General features: G+C 52.1%; 7 protein-coding genes across 7 annotated transcripts; 4 read left to right on the forward strand and 3 right to left on the reverse strand.

The window, feature by feature from the left end:
* Window positions 1-312: 312 nt before the first annotated feature.
* Window positions 313-1,692, reverse strand: PV08_06688 (uncharacterized protein; the record flags this gene model as incomplete). The annotated part of the gene is made up of 2 exons (XM_016381021.1): window positions 313-1,457; window positions 1,509-1,692. The coding sequence occupies 2 exons, from the start codon at window positions 1,690-1,692 to the stop codon at window positions 313-315; spliced, it is 1,329 nt and encodes a 442-aa protein (XP_016234123.1).
* A 786-nt stretch (window positions 1,693-2,478) lies between these two features.
* On the forward strand, window positions 2,479-4,212 carry PV08_06689 (cysteine desulfurase, mitochondrial; the record flags this gene model as incomplete). The annotated part of the gene is made up of 2 exons (XM_016381022.1): window positions 2,479-3,585; window positions 3,790-4,212. 2 exons carry the CDS (start codon window positions 2,479-2,481, stop codon window positions 4,210-4,212), a joined length of 1,530 nt encoding a protein of 509 aa, XP_016234124.1.
* Window positions 4,213-4,404: 192 nt separating this feature from the next.
* Window positions 4,405-5,710, reverse strand: PV08_06690 (chlorophyll synthesis pathway protein BchC; the record flags this gene model as incomplete). Its single annotated transcript, XM_016381023.1, has 3 exons — window positions 4,405-5,370; window positions 5,511-5,633; window positions 5,696-5,710. 3 exons carry the CDS (start codon window positions 5,708-5,710, stop codon window positions 4,405-4,407), a joined length of 1,104 nt encoding a protein of 367 aa, XP_016234125.1.
* A 782-nt stretch (window positions 5,711-6,492) lies between these two features.
* Window positions 6,493-8,552, forward strand: PV08_06691 (uncharacterized protein; the record flags this gene model as incomplete). Its single annotated transcript, XM_016381024.1, has 3 exons — window positions 6,493-6,560; window positions 6,641-6,780; window positions 6,841-8,552. The coding sequence occupies 3 exons, from the start codon at window positions 6,493-6,495 to the stop codon at window positions 8,550-8,552; spliced, it is 1,920 nt and encodes a 639-aa protein (XP_016234126.1).
* Window positions 8,553-13,794: 5,242 nt separating this feature from the next.
* PV08_06692 (uncharacterized protein) lies at window positions 13,795-14,973 on the reverse strand (the record flags this gene model as incomplete). Its single annotated transcript, XM_016381025.1, has 1 exon — window positions 13,795-14,973. One exon carries the CDS (start codon window positions 14,971-14,973, stop codon window positions 13,795-13,797), a length of 1,179 nt encoding a protein of 392 aa, XP_016234127.1.
* Window positions 14,974-18,045: 3,072 nt separating this feature from the next.
* PV08_06693 (uncharacterized protein) lies at window positions 18,046-20,425 on the forward strand (the record flags this gene model as incomplete). Its single annotated transcript, XM_016381026.1, has 4 exons — window positions 18,046-18,506; window positions 18,572-18,604; window positions 18,657-20,146; window positions 20,274-20,425. The coding sequence occupies 4 exons, from the start codon at window positions 18,046-18,048 to the stop codon at window positions 20,423-20,425; spliced, it is 2,136 nt and encodes a 711-aa protein (XP_016234128.1).
* Window positions 20,426-23,303: 2,878 nt separating this feature from the next.
* On the forward strand, window positions 23,304-25,070 carry PV08_06694 (uncharacterized protein; the record flags this gene model as incomplete). Its single annotated transcript, XM_016381027.1, has 1 exon — window positions 23,304-25,070. One exon carries the CDS (start codon window positions 23,304-23,306, stop codon window positions 25,068-25,070), a length of 1,767 nt encoding a protein of 588 aa, XP_016234129.1.
* Window positions 25,071-25,556: the final 486 nt, after the last annotated feature.

Consider the following 25,556-nt stretch of genomic DNA (forward strand, 5'->3'; position numbering starts at 1 on the left):
ATACATCCCAACAGACACGGAAAACACGAGGAGAAGAAGAGCAGCTCCGAAAAAGGCATAAAGCGATCTCATTCCAAATCAACATAGCCTGTGACCTGTGATCCCTATAATAACCTAGAGAGTTTGACGTCTGAGCGACAAGCAACACCTGAGCCTCTTTTTCAACGCCCGACCGCCGTGTAGTTGACTTCCAGACTGCCCACCACAAGTACAGACTTCAGATTCTAGCACAGGCGAGCCCAACGACTGGCCTCAAGCAACGATGGCCTCCTCGGACAGGTGATGATTGAGAGATGACAGTGGGCTAATGATTCAGCTGCACGTAGTTTCCTTTGAATTCATAGTCAGTCTCCAGGTCAGAAAATTGTCCAAAAGACGAAGCCACTTACCGGGAAACTGGCCTTGTTTCCCATTCACACGACCAGTCCACCATTCATTTTCATTTTGAGTTCTCGAGATGATCTCAATGACGTCCCCGGTCATGAAACTCAGATCTCCTTCGGCTTGTGCTTCATAGTCATATAAGGCGGTCACTGTTTCTGCCGCCGGGACACCACTCAATCGACTTGGCTTGGGCTTTGGTGGAGGTGGTTTGCCCTTGGCCGCCGCCGCCGCTCCTAGTGCTGGGCTACTGGGCATGCTGCCCGCTGATCCAGCGGGGGAATATGGCGGAGGTGGATTTGCTACCCCATCCTCCGGGTTTGCTGTCTTTCGGTACGAAGAATATGACGACTTGCCAGCTTCGGCCTCCTTGGCCTTTGCTGAGGAACTGTATCTGGAAACGCCGCGCTGAGTCTTGAGCCCACCGGTGGCTTTGAAGTGGACTATTGAGAGGGCCTCGGCTTGTTCTTGCACATCTCCTCGCTTCATCTCGAAAGCTTCTTCGATGTCCAGGTTCAGGTTGAAGTAGCCAATGTTGATCGCCTGCATTTTCTCATGCAGAGTGTAGAAGACATTCAGTTGCATATAGTAGAAAGACTGAAAGAGGGGGCGGATAAACTCGGCTTCGAGGGCGAAAAGTTTGGGTAATTCGTCCTTGAGAAGGTTGTTGAAGTATTCGTAATCTTGAGTAGCTTGTTCAACGTCATTTTCCGCCTTGAAAAGAGCCTTTTCGTCCTTGAGCGTTTTATCCTTCTTGTCTTGCAGCTTTTTCAGAGTTGCTCGATGACGGTCGTAGTCCAGTTGCTTGTGCTGACGCTTTACCGCGACTTTCCGGATGACCTTGATCACTTCCAGTAACTGGTCGGCCGGGGCAATAACCCGTTGCTCGATCATCTCCAGCTCTGGTTTGAGCGTAGCTTGCAGTTCTCGCACAATAGCTTCATATTCTTCACATGCCCGTATCCCTTCTGGATTGCCTTCCGGTATCAGGGAATTGGGGTCTGACATGCGACCAGATATTGGCTTGTAGATCTCTTGAATAGCTTGAGAAAATTCGATTTGGTGATTCAACATGCCTGTAGGTCATTAGTCTTTCGATCAACCAACGCTGTTTTGTTTGTACCTACCGTTAATGGCCTCAAAATACTTCTTGGACTCATCGTGCAGTTTCTTGGTTTCCTTCTCGAGCTCCGCGAAGCGCCGTTCAGCGTCGATGTAGACGGCATCTTTAGTGTTGTCGCCAATATTAAAGCGCTGCTTAAACTGTTGTGGTGCGCGGGTTATACTCTTGGTAAACCCTTTCACACTCATTGTCTCTGGTTGATGCCTGTTCCTTCAATTGTGCGCCGTCTTATTGATCTTCGTTGTTCTATTCTCGGTGGGAAGCGTGGACGGAAGGGTCGGAGAGACCGGCGCTGATGGATCAAACGCAAACGACTGAGGATTAATCAAGTTGATCGGGCTAGGACGAGGTTGTGTGGTTTGTATTGGATCTGCGACGGTGGTGGTAGTGTTGGATGAGAGAGATGGAGGGGTTGCAGGGGTTTGGAGAAGGCTTGCGCAGGCCGGGAATAGCAGTAGGCACAGTGGTGCAGTGATTCAGCAAAGACCTGCCCAAGAGCCGATGACGCACTACGCTTCTGCTCGGCCGGGCTGAGATGGCTGAGATTATATGGCCCAGGCACTTGGCTCACCGCGACGGGAATGATGCTACGAGGCGAGGGCGTGAATTCACTGAGGTTCAGCACCTATCTAGAGAAGCATCTGAAGTCTGCTGTCAGGCGTGCTGTTGGTGGTTAGTGGTTGCTGGCCTTGTCTCTCACGACATTAGCAGGATACGCCGCAGGAGATGTTGATTATGTCAGCGCCGCATCTCGGACTCGGTCTTAAAAGGCTGGCGGGCTTTATTAGTCCTTGTCACCTCGTAGACCGAGCATTCTCCCTTGTCTTATCAGATGAAAACCCGCCTTTTGCTGCTTCTTGCTGTTCATTTTCGCCATCCACTTTCCATCATCCGTCTCACCTTGTACACGGCAACGGTTCCTCTTATTCCTTTAATCAAGTTATCGTCAGCCGGCCTGACCCCTCAGCCTCACAATGTCTGGACCGGCCCTCGCCAGACAGGCTTGCAGAGTCTGCTCTCGACGACCATCAACAAGCATACTCGCAGCGCACCCGAGACCCATCATCGCCGCCCCGAGACTCTACTCGCGCAACTATGTTTCTCAGTCCAAGCCATCTCAAGCTCAGGTCGCGGATGTCGAGTCCGCTATCAAAGCCGACCAGAAGAAATTCATCCAACAGAGTGGCAATCTTCCCTCTCAAACCAAGATGCCGGGCACGGAAATTTCAGGGGACACCGCGATGAGTCCTGCTGCGGGCATCCTCAAGCAGGCTACAGTAATGGACCAAGGTTCACGGCCGATCTACCTTGACGCCCAAGCTACAACGCCCGTGGACCCACGAGTTCTCGACGCCATGCTTCCATTCCTGACCGGCCTGTATGGAAACCCCCATTCACGAACACATGCTTATGGCTGGGAAAGTGAGAAGGCTGCGGAGCAAGCTAGAGAGCATATTGCAAAATTGATTGGCGCTGATCCGAAAGAAATCATCTTCACCAGTGGTGCAACCGAAAGCAACAACATGAGCATCAAAGGTGTGGCGCGATTCTTTGGCAGATCGGGCAAGAAGAAGCACATAATTACCAGTCAGACCGAACATAAATGTGTGCTTGATAGCTGCAGACACTTGCAGGACGAAGGATTTGAGGTAACATATTTACCCGTCGACTCGAGCGGGTTGATCAATATGCAGCAATTGGAAGATGCCATCAGACCCGAGACGGCTTTGGTCAGCATCATGACTGTCAACAATGAAATCGGCGTCATTCAACCCGTTGAAGAAATCGGAAAGCTATGCAGGAAGAAGAAAGTATACTTCCATACCGATGGAGCTCAGGCGGTCGGCAAAATTCCAATCGATGTCAACAAATGGAATGTCGACCTGATGTCCATTTCCAGTCATAAAATCTACGGCCCCAAGGGTATTGGAGCCTGCTATGTCAGAAGACGTCCTCGTGTCAGACTTGACCCCATCATCAGCGGTGGTGGTCAAGAACGCGGTCTTCGAAGCGGAACTCTTGCACCACACCTCGTGGTTGGCTTTGGTGAAGCTTGCCGAATTGCCAAAGAAGAGATGGAGGTAAGCTGCTGCCCTTCTCTTGTATTTTGCGTGCCACCTTTCTTGTGATTACAACAATGCTTCAAACATGCAACTTTTTCTGAGTGTTTGACCGCACTTTGATTATTGCAAGCAGGGGTTCTGATCATTTCTTTCTGTCCTTCACGGGCCCAACTCACAATCTTTGTTCCATTTGATGACTGGTTAACTAATTTGCCAATATAGTATGACTCGAAGCGAATCTCATTCTTGTCGAAGCGCCTTACCGACGGCTTGCTGTCCCTGGAACACACGTCACTCAACGGCGATCCAACTCGACGCTACCCTGGCTGTGTCAATGTTTCCTTTGCTTATGTCGAAGGAGAATCGCTGTTGATGGCATTGAAGGACATCGCATTGTCGTCTGGCAGTGCTTGTACTTCTGCATCACTCGAGCCGAGTTACGTTCTCCGAGCACTGGGCAACAGTGACGAAAGTGCGCACAGCAGTATTCGGTTTGGTATCGGACGATTCACTACCACGAGCGAGATTGATTATGTTCTCAAAGCCGTTCGTGAACGAGTCACTTTTCTGAGAGAATTGAGTCCTCTCTGGGAACTTGTCCAGGAAGGCATTGATTTGAACACGATTGAATGGAGCCAACATTAGTCTGCGGGAATGTCGGAAGAGGAAGCAACTCTGAGTGCCAAATTGTACTTGAATGGAACATGTTGGGCAATTTGTAACAGTTATCACGGGGAGGGGACCCTTTTTCCTCCTCTGTACCAGTCTTTACTATACGGACTCCAGTTACGTACTTGATCATGAATCAGCTCACATGCGATGACCAACCTGGGGTTATTACAAGTGTGCAGCTCGGGAGTGATCGTTGAGTCCATAGCCTCGAATCATATTCTTGATACCCCGACCATGTTTGGTTTCTTCCCACGCGTCGGTCGTTTGTTCGAAATCGAAAACTTTCGTGATGAGACTCTTGAGCGGGAAGGCACCACTTTCGAGCACGTCCAACGCGACCCGGAAATCTCCCGTGTTGTACCTGAAAGCGCCGTGCATATGCAACTCCTTTTCGCTCATGGCCACAATGGGGAAGCTGATGACGGGTTTCCCGAGCCCCGTCTGCACGAACGCGCCTCCTGGGCGCAGGACGTGGATCGCGGTGTTGACGGAGCTCTCTGCGCCGGAGGCTTCGATGACGGCGTCGGCGCCCAGTCCGAGATTGTTTTCCTCGACGATCCTGGCGGCGTTCTCTTCGGCGGACGCGCCCACGTCCGGCTTGAAGGTGGCCGCGTTGCTGAGGCGCCGCGCAAAGTCGAGTTTGTGATCGAGGATGTCGACAGCGATGACTTTTTTGGCTCCAAACGTGCGGGCCACCGCGCCGCAGACCAAGCCGATGGTTCCGGACCCAAACACCACGACGCTCTGGCCGGGCTTGACGTTGACCATGCGCACGGCGTGGGCGGCGACGGCGAGCGGTTCGGCGAGGACCCCCTCCTGGAGACTCACGCCGGGGGCCAGCTTGTAGCAAAAGTCGGCGGGGATCTTGTAGTATTTGGCCAGGCAGCCCGGCGTGTCGGGAGGGCAGGCGGCGAACTTCATCGACGGGCACAGGTTGTAGAGGCCTTCTTTGCACCGGGTGCACGACCGGCACGGTCGGCCGGGTTCGATGGCCACGTTGTCACCGGGCTTGATGTGCGTGACGGCCGCCCCGACTGCGTGGACGGTGCCGGACGCTTCGTGGCCCATGATGAGTGGAAGCGTCTCGGACACGTATTTGCCGTTGATGCCGCCGTGGTTCCAGAAATGGACCTATATAACATAAATACACAAACACACACATATATGTCAACCGCTGGACGTTGAAGGGATCGTGTTTTGAGGGGGGGAGAGGCGTGCGTGCGGAAACGTTCTTGCAGGTTGCGGGTTCTCCGTAGGAGGTAGATACTCACATCACTTCCGCATACACCTACATACTTGATCCTCACGATCGCGTCTGTCGGCTCGGTGATTCTGGGTTCGGGCGTGTCTTCAATGCGAGCTTTGCCTGGCCCGTACAGGAAGACCGCGGGGTTCTGAGTCCATGTATGATTAACATGTTGCAAGCATGTGGTGACGGGATCATCGGTGTTCCTACTCTTGACGATGCCATTGTGTTGATGTCTGGAGTTGTTTGGGATTTTCAATCTGGAGGCTGGATGATTGACTTGAGAATTATGTGCTGTCGAAATGGCGTTCTCTGGCGATGATGGTGCTGGTGCTGGTGCTGGTGATACATGGTTCCAGCCATCAATCGCATCACACGTCGCCTTATGCTGTCACAACCAATGGTGAACGCCGTGTCGTATTATCAACAACAATTCGCATAAGAAGGATGCGGGCCCAGTCATTACCCGCCATTACCCCTCGCCATCATCTGGCCTGCGAGGTGCATGCGGAAGTAAGGTGAGGACCTACTGTCTCATGCAAGCGCTGCGTAACCCTGCACGTACACATCATGATGGAGCTCGAGGATCCCGCGTATGTTTTTCTCTGCGGGGAGATTTCCCTTTGTGGATTGTCGGGCCAAGTCTCGCCGTGGCATCTGAGTTTTCCCGCTGACCACCAACCACCGTCGTCACCCTTACCTGAGATCACTACAGCCACGAATTACTATCTCCCTTCCCACTATATGTCCTTAGTCCCAGCAACTGGTGATCTCATTGTCTCAAAGCGATCAGGATACGCGCATAGTCTTATCTCATTGACTGCGACAATGGTGACGATTTTGGAATTCCTTCCGGCACCAGTCCATTGATACACGAAGTGTTACTCCACATCTGTCATGGACTCACAGTTTGCCAGTAAGGGGATGCATGATATTGAAATCGATCTGGAACTACACGGCTTGATTTACATACTACATCGAAACCCCTCCTTTGGGATTCTTTGACAATGAGAAGTTCTTCTCCCGAAAACTCTGAAACCGAGCGGAGAAGTGCAACCGTGTGCCTCTTATGCAGGTGAGAAACGAGCTCGAGTTTTACTTCAGCCCTTTTGCGTCTTCTTGAGGGAGAAACATGTTCTAACATGGTGTCACTAGACAACGCAAGACGAAATGTGATCGCGTCTTACCACGATGTGGGTTCTGTGTCAAGGCCAAAGCAGAGTGCCAATATGCGACAAGGCCAAAGAAACGAGGCCTTCGGGCTGGCTATGTTTCTGAGTTAGAGACTCGAATCGGTAGGCCACACCTGCCGACCTTGCCGCAATTGGGAGGACCATTGTGCTGATTGGTCCTAGAATCACTTGAGAAACAACTCGCTAGCATCAAGCAACAAGAGCAACAGCAACAGCAACAGCGGCCACCGTCACTCGAGTTCGCAGCCGCAGCCATGCCAGCATCGACACCAACGTTGACACCGACATCGATACAAGTTTCACTGGCGACACCGACTCCTGATTTGACGCACATGACACCCACGTCAGCCGGAGCAACAGCTGCACCACAACCACCCTTTGCGTCCCCAGCCGTCTCGATACCTAGCTCGGTCCGACATCAGCTGTACAAACACAGCGACTCTGACGCCGCGGTGGCTGACCTCTCAACCTTCCCACACGAGTACATGCACACTCTAGTTGACCTCTGGTTCAAAGAGAGCCAACCGTGGGTTCCGATCCTGAGTCGGAACTACATCCAAGCAGCGCTGGAAGACCTACCTCATCCGCTGACGTATATTCCCGACGTGGTCTTGAAGGCCGTGATAGCCCTCCAGGTCAATTATTCCAGCCAAGCAATCTGTCTAGGTTATCACGGGAGATACCGACTCTCTCAACACCTACGCTCAGAAGTGATCAATGAAGCATTCTCGAAACCGTCACTCACCTCCCTCCAAGCTCTCCTGATCATCGCCATTCTCGATTACGGAAGCGACAACATCCCCAGCACATTCTCCCTCCTGTCCGTCTGCAGACGCATGTGCGAGAACATCGGTCTGTTTCGCAAACTCCTCAACCAGATGGCTCTGCAGGCGCCGGCCCAGATCGGACCCCCCGCAGTGGGCTCGAACACGGGTGACGAGCTGGCGATACCGTTGACGTGGGCGACGGTCGCCATGGACTCGGTTGCGACGCTGGGGGTCTCATGGCGCGACGTGTCCGCCGCACTGGTCGACCACTTGGCCAGCGTGGCGTCCGTTTCTACACCCGACCTTCGAGACAGCTTCAAGACGCACACGCACCTGTGCGCCATCGGACTCCAACCCTTGCACGCCTTCATCCACGAGCACGAGAAGGGCATGTATGACGGACGCATGGCCGATGCGTATGCCACGTGTGACGAATTTTACAACAACCTGATGTCCTATGTGCGGAGTCAGAACAGTACGCACTACACACTCCTCGCGGACGGACTGATCGACTTCGACCCGAATCTCGTGCTGACGGTGATACTGGCTCACTCCAGTGTGGTTCTAGCGTACTCGCGTCTGGTCGAGTTTCCCGTACAGGGACAGCCCGTCAGCGATGGGGCCGGGGTGCCGCTTCAGAGGTGTCTCCAGGCGTGCGAGGACATTGTCGTCGCGCTGCGGAGTATTTCCGACGCCGACGCCGAGTTCAGTTCGCCTCTGCTGGTCAGTGTGTTGTTTTGCGCCGTCAGGTTTAAACTCATCGCCTACCGAGCCATGGGCGAGAGTCGAGAGCCCATGTTCGACGGGCTCATGCATTCCATCAACATGTGCGGGAGACGTTGGGCGGTCGCGAGAAGGCATGACATTGTGCTACGTGCGGCCATTGTGGAATTGGATTGGGCCGTTGGACTGGCCAACATAGGCGCCAAGGGAATGCCGGCGCAAGTGCCTGCTAGTTTTTGGGATGTAAGAAAGACTCACTCGGATATTTCGGAGGAGCTGAAGGAGTGGGTGGATGGGTACAAGCCTGCATTGCATGTTGGTGCATTGAATGGACCGTATGAATGGGTTTCATCTTCTTCTTTAACAACAAGTATTGGCCGTTGAGCGTCGGCGTTGGTGTGAGCGTTTTAGCGTATTGATAGGAGTATGGGTATAGACGATTATGAAGATGAAGATGGAGATGAAGATGAGTATGTGGACATGGGTATGAAGGCGTCCGCCGAAGGAAGAGCTGAGCAATAGGGCAAGGTATGCATTGCACACAGAGAGGAGGGAAGAGTGAGGACTAGCAGGGTCAGGAGAACCAGGAGAACCAGGAGGACCGGGAGAGCCCGGGGAGCCAGGAGAACCGGGAGGGATCGAGGGGGGCCTGCTCCTCCGGGCACGACACAGAGGGAAAGGGAGGGACAAAGCAGCAAATCCAATCGTGGCCAAAGGACGGACGGTTGTCACACGGGCTTCTTCTCATCGAGACCTGTTGTGAACTTCTTCAAAAAACTTGCCCTTTGGGGTAGAGTCAGTCAGTCAGTCAGTCAGTCAGTCAGTCACAGGTCCAAATGTCCGTCCCTTCTGTTCCTCTCCGAACGGTCCTGGCCTGCGTGAATCGGGACATCTTATCCGCACACACGGTCCTGGTAGGTAATGAAGAGTGTACAATGTCATATGGTTCAAGCGTCAGCACCACTGTCAGACTGCAGGGGGCACACCAATGCACCATTCATTACCTGCGTGTGCCGTGAGCAAAAGAAATCCCGTGGGTGACGGGTCTCTTGAAGAAGTGGCCCGCCGACAACAACATCTAGCCAGGCCAGACTTCTCTCTGTTCACGATGGGGTGTGTTCCATCTCGTTCGAGATGGAGGATCCGAGATGTCTGCGACAAAATGTGGTTTGGGCGTACGGCACCGTAGTTCAGACGTGTCCGCCGAGTACCGGTGGACAGACTAGCGCTGAGCGCATTGTGATGGAAAATGTCTCGGTGTAACTGAACCGATGTGGACGGTCTATTGTCTCTGTGGGAGGAGAATCTTGGACGTTGTCGTGCAAGCGGCGCAATAGTTCACTCTCGCTTAATAGGCGAGTGCATAGTCGCTGGTGCACAGAGTGGTTTTTTGATGTCGGTGCGTTCAATCTGGACTCCAGGATTGAGGCGAGCACTCGTGACTAGCCTGACGTGTCGTGGGTACCCTGCTGCGCTCGGCATATTCCGGACGGAGTACATTTCTGTAAACAGGCAAGGTAAGTTCTTGTGCGGATTTGGTGGGTGTTCGCCGTGTCCTCCCCCTCGTAGACTGCGTGTACTCGTGGTGTGAAATCTAATAACTGCTAGCTCGATCAATCGAGCGGCATGAGGGGGAGAATTCCCTACCGAGAACGGGATGGTAACGTAGTAAGTAGCAGTGAAGTACTCTGTACTCCAGGAGCCGGATATACGTACAGCACAATATACACAGGACAAGCAAACACTGATTAATGGAGACAAGAAAAAGCCGAAACCGAGACCCCATGTTGCCAAGTGGACACTGGACCTGTTAGTGTACGAGTTACTTGTACAATACGCAGGGGCATCGACGATCGTGATCTAACTTATTAGACAGGTGTACAGATCCGTACAATAAATAGTAGGGGCAAGGGCTGCAGGCTAACTAGGTACTGTACTGTACGAGGACAAGGCTGCGGGGGCGACTGGGCCGTGTACAGTACTGGATTACCGATCAATAGCTACTGTACCGTACTTTGTACGGCTGGAGACCTACCAACTGCCCAGTGGACAGCATTGTACATGTCCCTAGGCAGAGTCTACGTCCGGGTACAGACAGCACAGTGGTCTCGTTGCCCTAGGCCCTGGGCAGTCCTGTCCCAACTCGACTTGGCAAGGTGTTAGATATGTATTCTACAATCGGGTAGTACTGTTCCCCGTGCCCCTAAAGTATGTAATTGTACTAGGTAGGTACTGTAGTTCTCTGTCCTCAGTCTTGGCAAGTCTACCGTTCCCCCCCAACAGCCACCTCCAGCATCGGCAGTTCGAGTATTAATTGTGCACAAATCCACTTCAGGGCACTCCATAGAATGTCCTTGTACTTGTACATACAATACTTGTCCTTCATCCTCTTGGCACCCCGTTCCCACACTGGCAATCCGGGGCCAATGAGCCTCAGGTGGGAGCGCACAGGGCAACAACAACGACTGACAGAGGCATCATATTAGGCAAGACTTCAAGCCACTAGTTTCATTAGCGCAGGGACAGACCTCCTCGGTGGGCCGCTGATTACTTTTTACGGGGTTGCGCGGCTCTTAGTTTTCAGCCTCCTCGTATTTGAGCCTCTTTCGTGACTGGACCCTGTGCTTCTTGTAGTTTTGGTCTGATATCGTGCCTCAAACGGCAGTTGTAGCCAAGCCTCGTCGGCCCAAACGGTCTTGACTCTCTTTTAGACCCCCCCGAAACCACGTTTTTTTCTTCTCCCAAACACGAGTACGAGGAACGTACCGATAAAAGGCGTTGACCATGTTCTGGGGGAGATCACTGGAACGGTACTCCCGTGGCTCGAGTCCACTCTCCGTCCGTTTCAGGTATAGCGTCCTTGTCAGTCTTCATACTGTACAGTACAATAGCCTCGTGGAAATAGGGGGATTGAAATTCCGCAAGTTGCCCGTTGGCCCTACACCACCACCACCACCACCACCACAACACCAAGAAAACTCCGCTGTGCCCGGTGCACAATGCCCACTACATATCCACGAGGTACTGCCCAATGCTCCGTCTGCCATTTATGCCACTTTTCTCAAAACACGTCGGACATGAACAGATTGATGGACTATTGACTGGTGGTGTTGTCTTTGTGCAGCGAGTCTCTCGGACACGGAGCCGTTTTCATTAAATTACTAGAGTACTACTGTACTACTGTACATTTACAGATGTCGGATTAACTCCTTGCATACTTTTAACTCTTTTTCGTGGTGGTGGAGCTATTCCGCACCCATCACGTATCAATCCTCGCGGCTGTGGCGTGACACCCACTTACATCACGTACCCATATTTTTTGATGTGGGAAAAGTCACGGCGGACAACCAACCATCCACGGGCAACAATTGGACAAACCCCCCCCCTCCCCCCCCAATACGTATGGATATATCTCAATGCTTTTTGTTCTGTTTCTGTTTGCTCCGACGGAGTGCGCCGATAATGTCGTGCTAGGTAAGGTATCTGCTCGCCGACTGTGTGTAAGCCGCCGAGATTGAACGACTCTCGAATCAGGTAAGAGGTGAAGGGGGCCCTGGCGCACCCCGAGGCGAGTGCCTGAACAGGACTAGGAGTGTGTGGCGTTTCCATGGCTGAACGCCACGGGGTCCGATGATCGAAATTTCGTGTATAATCGCACTTCCTGCATTTCATTCGAATCTCAATAGTCTGTAGCAACCTCGTACCTCGTTGATTTGTATTGATCTTACTATTATTGTCTGCCAAACGCACCTAGTCCACCGTTCCAAAGCATCTAGCTCACCAAGGAGAAGTACGGGGTCAGAGCACGGAGTAGTACTGTACAGATTCCTACTTGAGCCCTGCGAACCTTGCCAAGGGGGGGGGGGGGGGGGGGGGGAGGCGGCTACTGCTGCCGACTCGATGCGCGTTCGCCATTCGTCCCCGAGGAAAGGTGATCGATAGCCTTGTGCAAGGTAATCCAACGTACGCGTGCACTTTGTCTGACACGGCCTCTCTGACATGGCCGCACGAACATACCCGTACGACGACCCGAGAGTGAGAGAGTCTAGATTCTCGCCCAGACGGGGGGCACCTGATATATCTAGCGCCTTGGTGAGCAACGGTACGCGATAATGAAGCGTGACCACCTAGCATAGGTGGAAGTGCACTCCCGAAGAACAGGATGGGGGGGAAGCTTACAAGATTACCCTCCCCTCCCGATTCGGATGACTTCTTCACTCTTCAAGCGACGAGTCGTTCGTTACAGAGGACCGTTCGATGTGCTTGGTCACGTTGCATCAACTCTCTTCATCACAGGGCCATTCTCAGTGAAGGTCCTGACGATAACCCACTATGTACCCTTTGTCTGACATCTGCCTCCTCTCTGACCTCGCTGCATGAACAACACGCATACTCGTACCAGTGAGTTACAACCCGAGCGAGTCAAACAATTCAAGCAAACAGGGATCTGCACGGACCACGACCACGACCACCGGTACAGGACTTGTACAACTACTGAAGGAGTAGATTCGGCGGGTTTGAGGGAATAAAAAACATGTTGGAAAAAAAAAACACCTCAACGCAGAGTGTCATCGAGGTTATACCATCCGGCCTTTGACGGTGACCGGGTGGGTGTACATACCTTTGGAGGTGGGTAGCGTGTAACTGTGTGTTTGTGTGTGCGTGTCCGAGCGTCGGGTGCTTTGTACAGGTGAAAGTTATTTCGCCTGACCACCCGACACGTCACAGATTCACACGATCGCAGATCCCGCAGGAGCGAAAAAGAATGTTCGCAATAATAGAGAAGGTCTGGGCTCTGCATCTCAAAGTTAATCTGGGTACGTGGTCAACGTCCAAGTCACTGGTGATCCCGTAGTAGGCCAGTAGTGTACACACCCTAAAGATAGATTGGAAAGCAGCTAAGAACCAACAATGGAAGATTATGGATGATTTGTCAGGGAAAGACTCTACGAACGGTCCATACGGCACCTGGGGAACAGAATCTGTTTCATTCTGTGACGCGTTGAATGTCCGTATGACATTACGTACGAGTACTGTGCAAAGGGGCCATCCTGTATGTACGGAGAACCAATCTATGGTTCGGGACTTTGTGTCGATCAGATCGAGCGTTGGAACTCGAAAGCGAGCAAAAAATAACAGACAAAAAGATGGTGAGTTGAAGCGAAGGGGGGGATGATACCTCATTCCTGGTTCGATCCTCCTACAAAAGATGCAATGGCGGAGAAAACTACCCACGTATGTACCCCTGCGAGGCCGCATCTTCAGTGTTCACACATCACAAAAACACACACACACAATCAAGTCAGGTGTCAATGATAGCTAGTCGAGGACACGGCACACAGGAGAGACGTAGGAGTAGCTCGTAAGAAACCATAGGAACAAGGAGAAAATCATTATCTTCAATGCTTTTGTTCATATGAGTTCAAGAAGATCTACTACCTTCCCCTACTTCATAGGTCCACAATTACTCTTCATCTAGGAAGAGATTTTCCTTTGGCTCCCCAAAACAAAAGAACTGGTATCATAATCCCATCAAGTATCCAATCAACCAAAAACGCCTTTCCAGGATTTCCACACACTCGAGTCATTCAATCATGCGACGGTAACGGTCCAGAGTCCATCGATTCTAGTCATAAGACCAGACCATGTTCTCTGGCAGATTGTCCAATAGTTGAAAGTCGACACCATGTTGCCTTGTGCAGATGGCAATGACATCAAACTCGGACACGAGATCCGTCGGGGTGAATGCGTCATCCTCGAGCTTCTCCATCCATGGAACGGCCTCGCCAGACACAAGAGGGTCGTAGAAAGCAAGACGATCGCAGCCCAGATTGTTGAGTTCAGTGGCGAAATCAAGACCAGGTGAGTGCGAGAGCACAGACTGTCCTGGTTTGAAGCCGACGCCGATTACAAGGACCCTTGGGCGAAGATCTGTCAAAGCAAACTTTGTCGACAAGCAATGCTCGTACAGTTCTCGAGCCAGTTTGGCCGGCCGATTCCTCATGAGTTTGGTCGAGTGTTCCAGGATCGGTAAGTCGGGGCATGACTGGAGCAGATAGGAAGGATTGACGGGGATGCAGTGACCACCGACGCCTATACCGGGACGGAAGACCTGGAAGCCATATGGTTTGGTGGCAGCAGCGTCAATGACCTCGTTGGGGTTGAGACCCAACGTCCGGCATGCGTCGCTGACTTCGTTGACGTAGGCAATGTTGATCATGCGGTAGCAGTTCTCAAACAATTTTGTCATCTCTGCAACCTCGGGCGTTGACACGGGCACCACATGGTTATAGACAGAAGAGTAGAGTGTCGTGATGATGTCGAGTGCCTTTGGTGTGAGCCCCGAGATCACCTTGGGAATGTCGTGGGGTGCTGGGAACGTGCGTCCCGGATCGACACGCTCTGGAGACATGCCGCAGTTGAAGAGATGTTGGACAGAGGAGAAGAGTTGGCGAGTGGTGCCAACGGAGACGGTGCTTTCAATGACAATCGTGCTTCCAGTCTTTGCATGACGAAAGACGGTCGACAATGCCGACTTGATGAAAGACATGTCGACCGAGTGATCGGGCTTCATGAGCGTCGGCACCGAGATGAGGAAGTGTTCAGCCTTCTCAAGCATCGACTCGTCCGAGGTGAGGGTGATGTTCTTGTCCTCACCATACTGTGAGCGCAGGTACTTCATGCGAGACTCGGAGATGTCGAAGCCTATGGTCGGATGGACAGAGCTGAACTCGCGAAGGAGGGACTCTCCAACGTAGCCCACGCCAACGATGGCGACTTTGCCGGTCTTGTATGAGATGGTCATGATGTTAGCTGGGTGGGAGAAGATGCAGTAATGGCAACTAGGCTTTGATAAGACAAATGATCATGCAAGATGTGGCACTCAAAGTCAGAGGTATAGGAAGGAGTTAAGTGGTGAGTATCCCGGAGAGGGCATGGATTCCAAGCCATCTTTATACACTTTCATAACTCTACCTTTGCACCTCACGAGGAGATGAATCTGCTCTTGCGATCGTTGAGGAGGAATTCCGATGTTCACAAACTATCATGCGCATTATTGGCCATCCTCGAGGGCCTGGATCGTTTCCCGGGAGGGCCGATGCCTTTCCAAGCGACTTCTCGGGTCCTTGGTCAAGGAGTATTCAATAAACTGAAACCTCAGAAAGCTAAGCGAGCAGGTGCTATTGAGTAGTGGATGTCACGGAATCCTCATTGACGAAGGTCGAGACCAATAGCCGACAGAATATCCCACGTGGTGCTCTGGAATCCATTAGAACATTCGTTCGTAAAATAGGTACATCGGGTAGGGCTTCAACGCCGATAGAATCATCTTGAGGCAAGGGCCTTGACCACAAAGAAGCTTTGATAGCCTCGATCAACGGCAACTCGAGCCTAGAACAGACAAGCAGAAGTGAAGGTGTGCAGGACCCATCATCGTTCGGGTGAACAAGGCAAGGCTGGTTCGAAAGGAGGGATGCAGCTGTCTGACCGCGAGTGTGAGGGGCGGCTGTGGTTGCTTGATGCGAGGAGGCCCAAGTTCGACGTATCGTCAGACAGCACGAGATGGCCACTGGTGGTGTCCTATGTCGGAATACTGATGGCCCCGTACCCCTTTTCGCGACAAGTGCTCCACGAGGCTCCCAGATAGTATATGAGAGCTAGCCGCCCATAGAGTCGTTGTAAGCGATACCTCTTCTGTAGTACTATCGGCGTGTGCACATACCATGCTGTCGCACGGACCGAAAACGGCTGTCATCCGCGTGGCGTGGAACTCTGACACCAATTACGACAAGAAACCCACAGTTGCACAGACCGTCGCGTATAGGTTTGCGAACTGGTATGAATTCAGTTTTGCTCTGCTCATCCCATCCAGACCGAGTCGAAGCATGTCAGGAGTTCGAGAAACTGCCGATCTCCCGCGCCGTTCGTACTCCGATCACTCTCCAAAACCCTAGACTGCTACCGAGTAAATGGCTGAGCGGGTTTAGGAAGACTCTTCGGCTTGTCTAGGACCAGGGCTTCGTTTGGATACATCGACAGGAAACTGTAGGCAAGCTGCATTCAAGTTTCCGTGAGACCTTGGGCTGGTTGAGCACCATAATATTCCAATGACCTGCGGACTCATTTCAGAGATGTAGAGGATGTCAAGCGGTGATGTTAGAGGCCCCCACGATGACTCCACGGCTTAAGGGATAACGACACCGTTACCGAAGTCTCAGGCCACTGTCACAAGAGGCGCCTCCCAGTGTCCTGTCCAGCATTGAGAGGTGATACCACCTGCTCAGGCTCTGGGCGTCAAAAGTAACGAGTTTGGAAAGTGTTGAAGGGCAAAGTGCACGTGGAGCTTAAGACTCCACAAGTCTCAAAGAATATGTTTTTCCAGCCAAAGCGCCTCGGGTAGTCTTGAATGGAAAGTGCTGTGTGCTTTTGCACCCCGAATAGTGCCGAAGGCATCCAGATCTGGCGATGAGTCTCGTCTAGCGAAGTGTCGCTTCAACCAAATTGAGCAAAGAGAGAACCCAAGCGTACAAGTTCTCAGCTCAATCACCGGCCACGCTTTTCGTGCTTGCCAATTGATACACACCTTTTCAATGTTCTGAGACTGGTCTTCCCAAACACGACAAAGCACAGAGAAGCTCGTCCTTGCTTCCAAACGTGGTGAAAGGTTCCACTCATGTGACTAGTTACTTCGCCGAAGGACTAACCGCAGACATGCTTGCCAACTCTGGGGAACAGGCCTCAATCAAGTGAAGGTCGTGCTCCTTCGATAAGTGTCGCAAACAGATTCATGGCGATGTCGTTATTGGTTGCGACAATCCAACAACAATGATTTCGGACAGAAAGTCCGGCGATGGCAATTTTCGTTTGAAAGCGCCATGGCCAACCGTCTCGCTGCTTTTACCGGTCCGTATCGGATTGAGATTCCGTACAAAGACAAATGTACATCGACACTGCGCCGAATAAAGTGCGCTCCGAATAAAGTCCTAGTCAGTATTCTGGATTGTCTGTGATGGTTTGCCACAACATGTCCGGGACAGCACGGTCGTCGGCACCCTCGTCTATCCCGATCCCGAAATGCTGGAGTACACAACGAGTTATTGGGCGAATTGGCAACATCACCCGCTCTATCCTTGAAGGGCAGACCACCATCGCTTAAGGACAGCCGTTGGTGAGGGTGATCAGGTTGGTGGCGCTGCCGTCACCAAAAACCACCAGGTCTTTGAGAACTGTCCATGCAGGCTGTCACAACGCAGATGCCGTCTGTCTCCGTTTTCCTCAGTCTTCAGCTCTTTCCGGTAGACACTCCTTGTAGATGGAGTACTGCAGCCCTTTTTCGTCCATCGAAAAAGCCATGTCTCTTGTCCAGTACAATCGGGGATTCCTTTGGTACTGAGGCCACATAAGTTGACCAAATGCCAACAACACATTAGTTTTTACGTCATTGGAGCGCAAAGGGCCAGAGCGCTCTCTCCGGCGCCGGGGAATTATTGTTCCGCAGCTGATGCTTGGATTATGTAACTAGGGACAGAGTAAAGAATGTCATTTGTCTGTGCGTTGCATCATGGGTGTACCTCATCCTTCAGGATTTGATACACGCACTTTCCCAAGTAACATTTAAGCACAGCATCTATGCGATTAACGATTTGTCTGAGAGCGCATAACGGAGGCTGTGCCATTCGTTGACTCACCGCGATCGTTTCCAGCGCGACAAAGAAAAGTTATCCCATATGATCTTCAACCATCAGCGATCGCTAGCCACCAGCTGGCGACCGGGAAAGGTGGGCGACAATTTCAGGAGCAACTAGCTGCGCCTGTCCAGTGAGAGAGCGAATTCCAGCATTCACGAGTTCCCCTCAATCCAGATCTAATTGGCATCATGGCGTCAAAAATGCTCTCCCCGGCCGCATTCTTTAACTCACTCCTGGCACTGGTTGCCCTCGAGCAAGAGTCTGAAGTCGCCGAGACAAACCTGTTACTCTCCTCCACGCCTCCAAGCACACTCGCCCGAGCTGGCCTTGCGATCCTCAACCTGTCTATCCAGTCACTGAAAACGGGGCTTGGTGGCCGTTCGGTGGTTGAGCTCGGTTTGGATTCGGCGGTGGTCAGTAAGGATTCCAAGGGTGAGCTTCCTGAACATGGTATCCGGACCGGTGATATAGTCTCGCTGGGGGAAATGCCCAAAGGCTCCGCAAAAAAGAAAGAGGTCAGTGATTTGAAAAGCAAGGGCGTGGAGGGCGTCGTCACTCGCGTAGGTGAGAGAGCCGTGTGGGTCGCAATGGGCAAAGAAGGCTCAAATAGCGACAGTGTTGAGAATATTCCCGATGGAAAATTGTGGTTGTAAGTCGGATTAATGGTCTGCGGTGGACGAAGTCGACATTGCCAAACTAACAAATTCCTGCTAGGGTCAAACTTGCCAACGATGTGACGTACAGAAGGTATGTTCGTCTATTGACATTGTTGAATTGAGTTCTGACAATATCTCCGCAGAATGAATCAGACTCTTTCCAAATTACTTAAGATGCCCGCATACAGTAGCCTTCAACGAGTCCTACTAGGGTTATCGTCACCCGGGTCTGTTGATATGGATAAGACCAAGGGCTTGGAGTTCTTCGACGCAAACCTCAACCCTTCTCAGAAAGACGCCATTAGGTTTGCCCTATCGTCTCCCGATGTAGCTCTCATTCACGGGCCACCTGGTACTGGGAAGACGTATACATTGATTGAACTGATACTGCAACTCTTGAAACAAGGCCAGCGTGTCCTAGTATGCGGTCCGAGCAATATCAGTGTTGACAACATTGTCGAACGTCTGGCTATCACGTCCCCGAGCACACCCATAGTGCGATTGGGACATCCAGCCCGTCTCTTACCCAGTGTCCTGAATCATTCCCTTGAAGTCTTGACCCGTACAAGCGAGGCGGGTGGCATTGTCAACGACGTACGGAAGGAGATGGATGACAAGCAATCGTCAATAAGGAAGGCAAAGAGTGGTCGGGAACGTCGTGCAATATATGCGGACCTCAAAGACTTGAGAAAAGAGTACCGTGAACGCGAGGGAAAGTGTATCGATGGGCTTGTGCGGAGCAGTAAAGTTGTCCTCTCAACGCTGCACGGCGCAGGAGGCTACCAAGTACGTAATCAAAATTTCGATGTTGTCATTATCGATGAAGCCAGCCAGGCACTGGAGCCACAATGCTGGATACCACTCGTCCTTGGATCTGGAGAGGTCAAGAAACTCATCCTTGCAGGCGACCATCTGCAACTACCACCGACTGTCAAAAGCGCGGACAACAAAGAAAACAAGGACCAAAAGAAAGAAAAGATGAAAAGTCTCGAAGAAGAACTTCGCAAACTATCAATCAGAGACGATGAAGTCAAGGCAGCCAAAGGGTGGTCTTTGGAGCGCACTATGTTCGACCGCCTATTGTCTATGCATGGTCCCGGCATCAAACGGCTGCTCAACACTCAGTATCGAATGCATGAGACAATCATGCGTTTCCCTAGTGACGAGCTATATGACTCGAAGCTTGTGGCAGCAGAAGCCGTCAAGAGCCGGCTGTTGAAGAGCTTGCCATATGAGGTGGAAGAGACAGAAGACACCGTGGAACCTCTTGTCTTTATTGATACCCAGGGAGGAGATTTTCCCGAAAAGACAGAGGAGGACCAAGGCGGCCAAGTTAAGATCTCAGTCCTGCTGGGAGACAGCAAATGTAACGAGATGGAAGCTGCAATCGTTGCGATGCATGTACAGAGGTTGGTTGAGGCAGGTGTGAAAGACGAAGATATTGCAGTGGTTACACCGTACAACGCCCAACTGGCCGTACTTAGCTCCATGTTGAAAGAGAAGTACCCGAATATCGAGCTTGGCAGCGTGGATGGATTCCAAGGACGAGAAAAAGAGGCCGTCATTGTTTCCCTGGTCAGAAGCAATGCTGAGAAGGAAGTTGGCTTTCTTGGAGAAAAGAGGAGATTAAACGGTAAGTAATTTCCTCGGTATTGGCTCTTATTGCACCTGCACAGTCCCTTTCTCGTTGAACGATCTGCACATATGCATCTGCAGTTCAATTGCATACCTGGTGCCTCCAGTTCTGACTATAATGTCAGTTGCGATGACTCGACCGAAACGCCATTTGTGTGTAATCGGCGACTCAGAAACAGTTTCTAGGGGCAGCTCATTCCTCAAGCGATGGATGAAATTCCTCGAAGACCATGCCGACTTGAGGTATCCTAGCCTGGACGACCTAGGGTCCAGTTGAGCATAAACGAGACAACTGCATGCCAGATAATCAACCTTGATTCGATACTTGGATACACCCTCAAAATCAGCAAATAGCTATAGAGCGTCGCAAATTCGACATCAAGGGCCCGCTATAGGCTGGAGAATCACACCTACAGGGCGACACAGATCCTAGGGCTAAGAATGTTTTCGGAAGTACATGGCGCAATCTGACGTGGACGCTTCGGAGCGAATGAAGCGATCGTGTCATCGCCATTGGACGATTGCTGCCCAAAGCAAGGCTGAACCTGTATCAGCCGGTAAGTGACCTTGCGATGAGTCCTACAGAACGGGGTAACATTGATGGAAACAATTGCGATTCGTCTTCCTAAGATTGTCGGTTTCGGCCAATGAGTTACAACAACTTCGCAAGTCCTGCAATGAACTGATGTGACCAGTCTCGTAGTTACACTCTCAGATCAGGCGCCCTCTGATTGCAATTCCAGCCCGACCTTCGTAGCGAGCAATCCTGCTGGGGCCGAAACCAGCGAAAATGGAGAATGCTGAGCGTCGAAACTTCCTTCCTGCTTTCGGGGCGAGTTCGAGACTGAGAGATTCGGCATACCCGGGAATGACAGCTGAAAAGCGCAAAGTCCCCGATGGTGGAAGCATTCGGGAACATGATACAGTAGCAGTCGCCGATGATCATTTGAGCACCCACACAGGGTGTTCATGTCTTACGAACTGAAGTTGGCAGTGGCATTGGGCCAATCACGAATAGAAAATGGCGTCCTGAGAAATGGCAAACCCTAAACACGGCACGAAGAAACTTGAGCATACTTGAGCAAAAGGCGTAGGGAGACTTGCTACTGGTCGACCATGAGAGGCCCTAAACAAGAGCATGGCGAGGAGACAATGGACCGATTCACAGGGCCAGCCCACTAGTCCTCTAACTGGTGGTCCAGCTCGACCGGCCTGATGGGGACTTTGCGAACGCATCCTCGATATGCCTGGTCTGTCAGCTTCAACGGCCAGGTTGCGGAGAAAAACTGACAAGATTGACACGGCATATCCGTCATTGTTCCACCGGGTGATTTCAGTGTGCTCAGCATATCTTTGTCCACAACTGAATTCCAAGATTATCTGTGTTGCTCCGAAACAGCGACGCGAGGTGGATGGAAGCACCAGCACTAGGGCATGACTCGCAGCGCTGCATGGCGCAGGGGCAGCCCAGACACTCCAATGGCGAGCAACAGAATTTCTCCAGCCGTGGGCGGAAGAGGTTGCTTTCTAACCCGCCCTCCACTGTTTCTCCTGCATTCTACTGTACCGAAGTACCGTATGATTCTCTCGAGTCGTGGTAGAAAGGGCAGGGCGGACCCGTCTCACCGTCTCGCGTGTCGATGACGGCCTAGTCTGCAATAGTAGGAACAGCCGCTGCGGAGGGTGGTGTTGGTGAGACGATACGGTGCTTCTAGTTAACCCGCACCTATTGTACAGGAAGCATGGCCACCAGTGACACGAGAGCGTGAAACAAGATCGGATGGCACCAGCCAGCATCCGGGGTGGAGGAAGATGGAGGCCGCTGGCAGGAGAGCGCAGGAAGAGGACGATGGTTGGCTCCCCAGGCGAAGCGACAGCCACAACCTTAGGTAGGTAGGGTACGACTATTGCGAGTACGAGTCCACTAACTAGTCTTGACAGTATCTTTGGCGATGAGTCTGATGACTTGGGAGTTCGAGGCTAGTTAGAGCAGGCGTGCTGAGGGCCTGACCGAAATCCTGCGATGGTCGGTTACGAGGGTCGCGTTAACCGGGGATGATTGTCTACCTACTGTGGCCTGTACGGAGCAGGTGGCTTCGTTGTTCTCAGGGCATGGAAGATCCCTAACAAGGGTGCAAGAGTCGCGGCGCAGCCTATTTCGAACCCTAGATGCCCTAAGGCGCCTGCTAAACCCAACTGGGGCTCGACGCTGGCTGCTTGTCTCGTCTCTCGCTGCGATTCGCCCGCCGCGTGCAGCCTCGACGCCCACCATGCCATCTTCGTTGCTCCTCCTGGCTCGCTTCCTGCTTCACACTCCTCCTGAGTTCTGAATCCTGCCCATCTCAGGCTGATTCTCCCGTCCATGTCGCTGAAACATCCATGCTCTTGATAGTGGGACTTGGCCGGCCGGGTTTTGTTACTCTCACTGCTGTCGGCCTGTCACGTCCCCTTCTGGAGCTGCACCTGCGGGTCGAAGCGATGAAGCTCTGAGATCTTCTGATGTCGTGACAGGGATCGGTTGTTGATGATACCGCACCGCTCTGCCCTCGAGGAGATGATGGCCACGACGCCTACCTGACCGACCACGTTCCTACCCTCTCGCCGCTCGTCTTTTAACGTGAAGAGTCCGCTCGCAGCGTCGCGTCTGGTTTGTGAATCTTTCGACCATCCTTCTGTCGACCTCAGTCAGCCTGGGTCCCCATCGTCGTCGGCTTGACGAGCCTCCGCCCGCTTCTCTTACACTCCTTCATCCTCTCGTTATTGGTCGTCGAGTTGGCATCTTCAAACAAGAACCTAGTCGCTTTACGTGTTGTTCCGCCAGTCTCTGTTGGACAGCTGTGTGTTGTCCTGATAATCCTAATCTAGATTTTCTACTGTGGCCGCCAGAATCTTCCGCAGAACGTCAGCAACAAGGACGGTTCCTACTGACAGCCGATCTGACAGGCTCACTGCCGCCGACTGTGGGTTCCGCCCCCAGCAGATGGTCCATACCGACATTCCAGAAGCTCTTGAGTGCGTCGCAAATGCTCTGATTCTCGCAAGAGCATTTGATTTCACAGACAGAGGCGCAATATGACGCTGCATCATAGCGCAGAATTGGTACCAAGGTGATGCGGTCCTGGAGGATGTGAAACCGTTTGCTGGCTCTACCCAACATGCCGTCACCGAATCATCGCCCCCGAGCTTCGCTGGCTTCGACGAGCACAGGAGCGGCCATACGGCGGGGAGATTTGAAAATCTCGGACCCAATACCCTTCAGCGAATCAAGGGACATGTTCACTTCTTCTGCTTCAGTTCCCTCCCCTGGCTTTGCTTCTGCTTACCGGCCCAACGACACTACCTGGCCACACCAAAGCCCTCCGCCGCGAGAGTACCATAATCGCCATGTGAGCGAGGTACCGGTCAATATGACCTTGCGGAATTCCGCCGGTCCGTCGCTCATCCCAAGTTCCATGTCTTCAGTGCCTTCCAAGTCGTCCATGAGCCAAAAGAAGCCACGAGGGTTGCGTGCAGCTCTCATGCGTATGTTTAAAGGAAGGAAACATCAGTCTGCTCCTGCCCAAGCCAACAATTACCATTACAGTGACCCAGGCCAACTCCTACCCGTCAATGAACAGCATCAACCCACACAACCAGAGCCTCCACAACCTCGCGGACACGCAATACCACCTCAGGCACTGACTTCACACTCGATTCATTCGAATTTCGCGGAAAATCTTCCGTCACCACCTCGGCGCCGGCGTCGAAACACGTTACCTAGTTTGGTGTTCAGTGAAAAGGACCTGGATTCATTGGCTGCTCTATCGACTGAGACCAAACGTGCCAAAGAGGATTGTGTCTCTGATGGTCAGTTGAAGCGTCGATCTAGGAGTGCTGACCAGCTCAATGAGGCCTTGCGGTCAAGTGGTATGGAGCGTTCACCTACCCGCGACCGCGCCAGTGAAATTGCATATTGGCGAAACAGTGCGATTGAGAATCCTGTTCCCGTGTACAGCGGGCAGTCGATTGCTGTCGACCCTGTGCATGTCACCGGCCCTGTGAGTTCGACAGAAGAATCTGAACGAGGCTCCTCGAGTGCGGCCAATCCGATGCAAGCGTTCGATTTTGGGTTGGATCTTTCCACCGTCGACAACACTAGCCTGTCGCAAAGAATAAATACATTGGAGATCAAGCTCATTGACTTTGAGTATGCCATCGCTAAACTGCAAGGGACGAAGCTCTCCAATCCCGTGAGAGACTCGCGGCACTTCGCCGAAGGACAAATTGACAATGTCTTCCCCGCTGATCGCGCGGACACAACTTTAGCTTCGTCTTCATCGCAAGACAGTAGCTATCCAGCTTCTTCTTCTCCAAACACTGTGAACAATATGAGCTTTCTCTCGTCGCCAGGCGATTCACCTCCCTTGTCACCAGAAAGAGAAGATCTGTTCCGCCCTCAGCGAAGCAGCAAGGCTACAACTGCAACCATCACGCCATATAATTCCAAGTCCAAGACACCACCCCCACCAGACTCGCCGACTTCGATCCATATACCCTTGGACAAGTTTGCAGCCCTCTTGGAGATGGTCAAGGATGAAAAAGCCGCGCGACTGAGGTTAGAAGAGCAAGTAATGGAGCTTCAGAAAGAGGTTGAAAGCCTCAAGGCTCCAGTATACGCCTCTATTAGAGAAGCGCCGTACCCGACGCCTAGTCCCGAGTCATCTCACCACCCACCTGCGACGCCACGAGCACTACACCGATCTCCAGGATTCCAACTAAACTACCCTCCCCCGGAGATTTCGCGCTTCAGCGGAACTGATCAGGAATCGGAGAACGATCAAGAAGAAGAAGAAGGGTTCGAGGAAGTTTACGAAACGCCCTTAGAGAATTCTAGAAAGACTTTTGAGATTTCTCGAGATGATGTACGACTGCCGGTAATATGACCATGAGCACGAGCACGAGCACGAGCAACACTTCTTGCACATTACAATTTTAGCATGTTCTGATATTGCATCCTTTTTTGACTATTGCACACATTCGATGGCCTGGGCAGACTGTTGCGGATGGATTGAGCGCTGGAATTTTTAATGAGCGAGGGAGATTCAATCCTAGTAGGACTATGATATATCGTAAGGGAGAGAAAGACAGGCAAGGCGTTGCTTGCAACCCTGGGGGCCGCAGAGAAGTATGTTTTGTCTGCCAGTCTGAGTGAGCGTTTTATAGTTGGATATCTTGTATAGTAGGGGATTTGTATAGGTTTGTGGCCAAAGTCCAGAAGTAGCTGGCAGTCGTTTTGTTCGGTGCTGTTCAAGTAGTCAATGATGAATCTATCAAGCCACTGTACGTGTATTTTGTTGGCTGGAGCTCCGTTGTGCTTGCTCATATTACACATGTAGAGACGAGTCAACAAGTACTGAGTTGGATGTGCA

This window comes from Exophiala spinifera (genome assembly GCF_000836115.1).
Source record: "Exophiala spinifera strain CBS 89968 unplaced genomic scaffold supercont1.5, whole genome shotgun sequence".
NCBI lineage: Eukaryota > Fungi > Ascomycota > Eurotiomycetes > Chaetothyriales > Herpotrichiellaceae > Exophiala > Exophiala spinifera.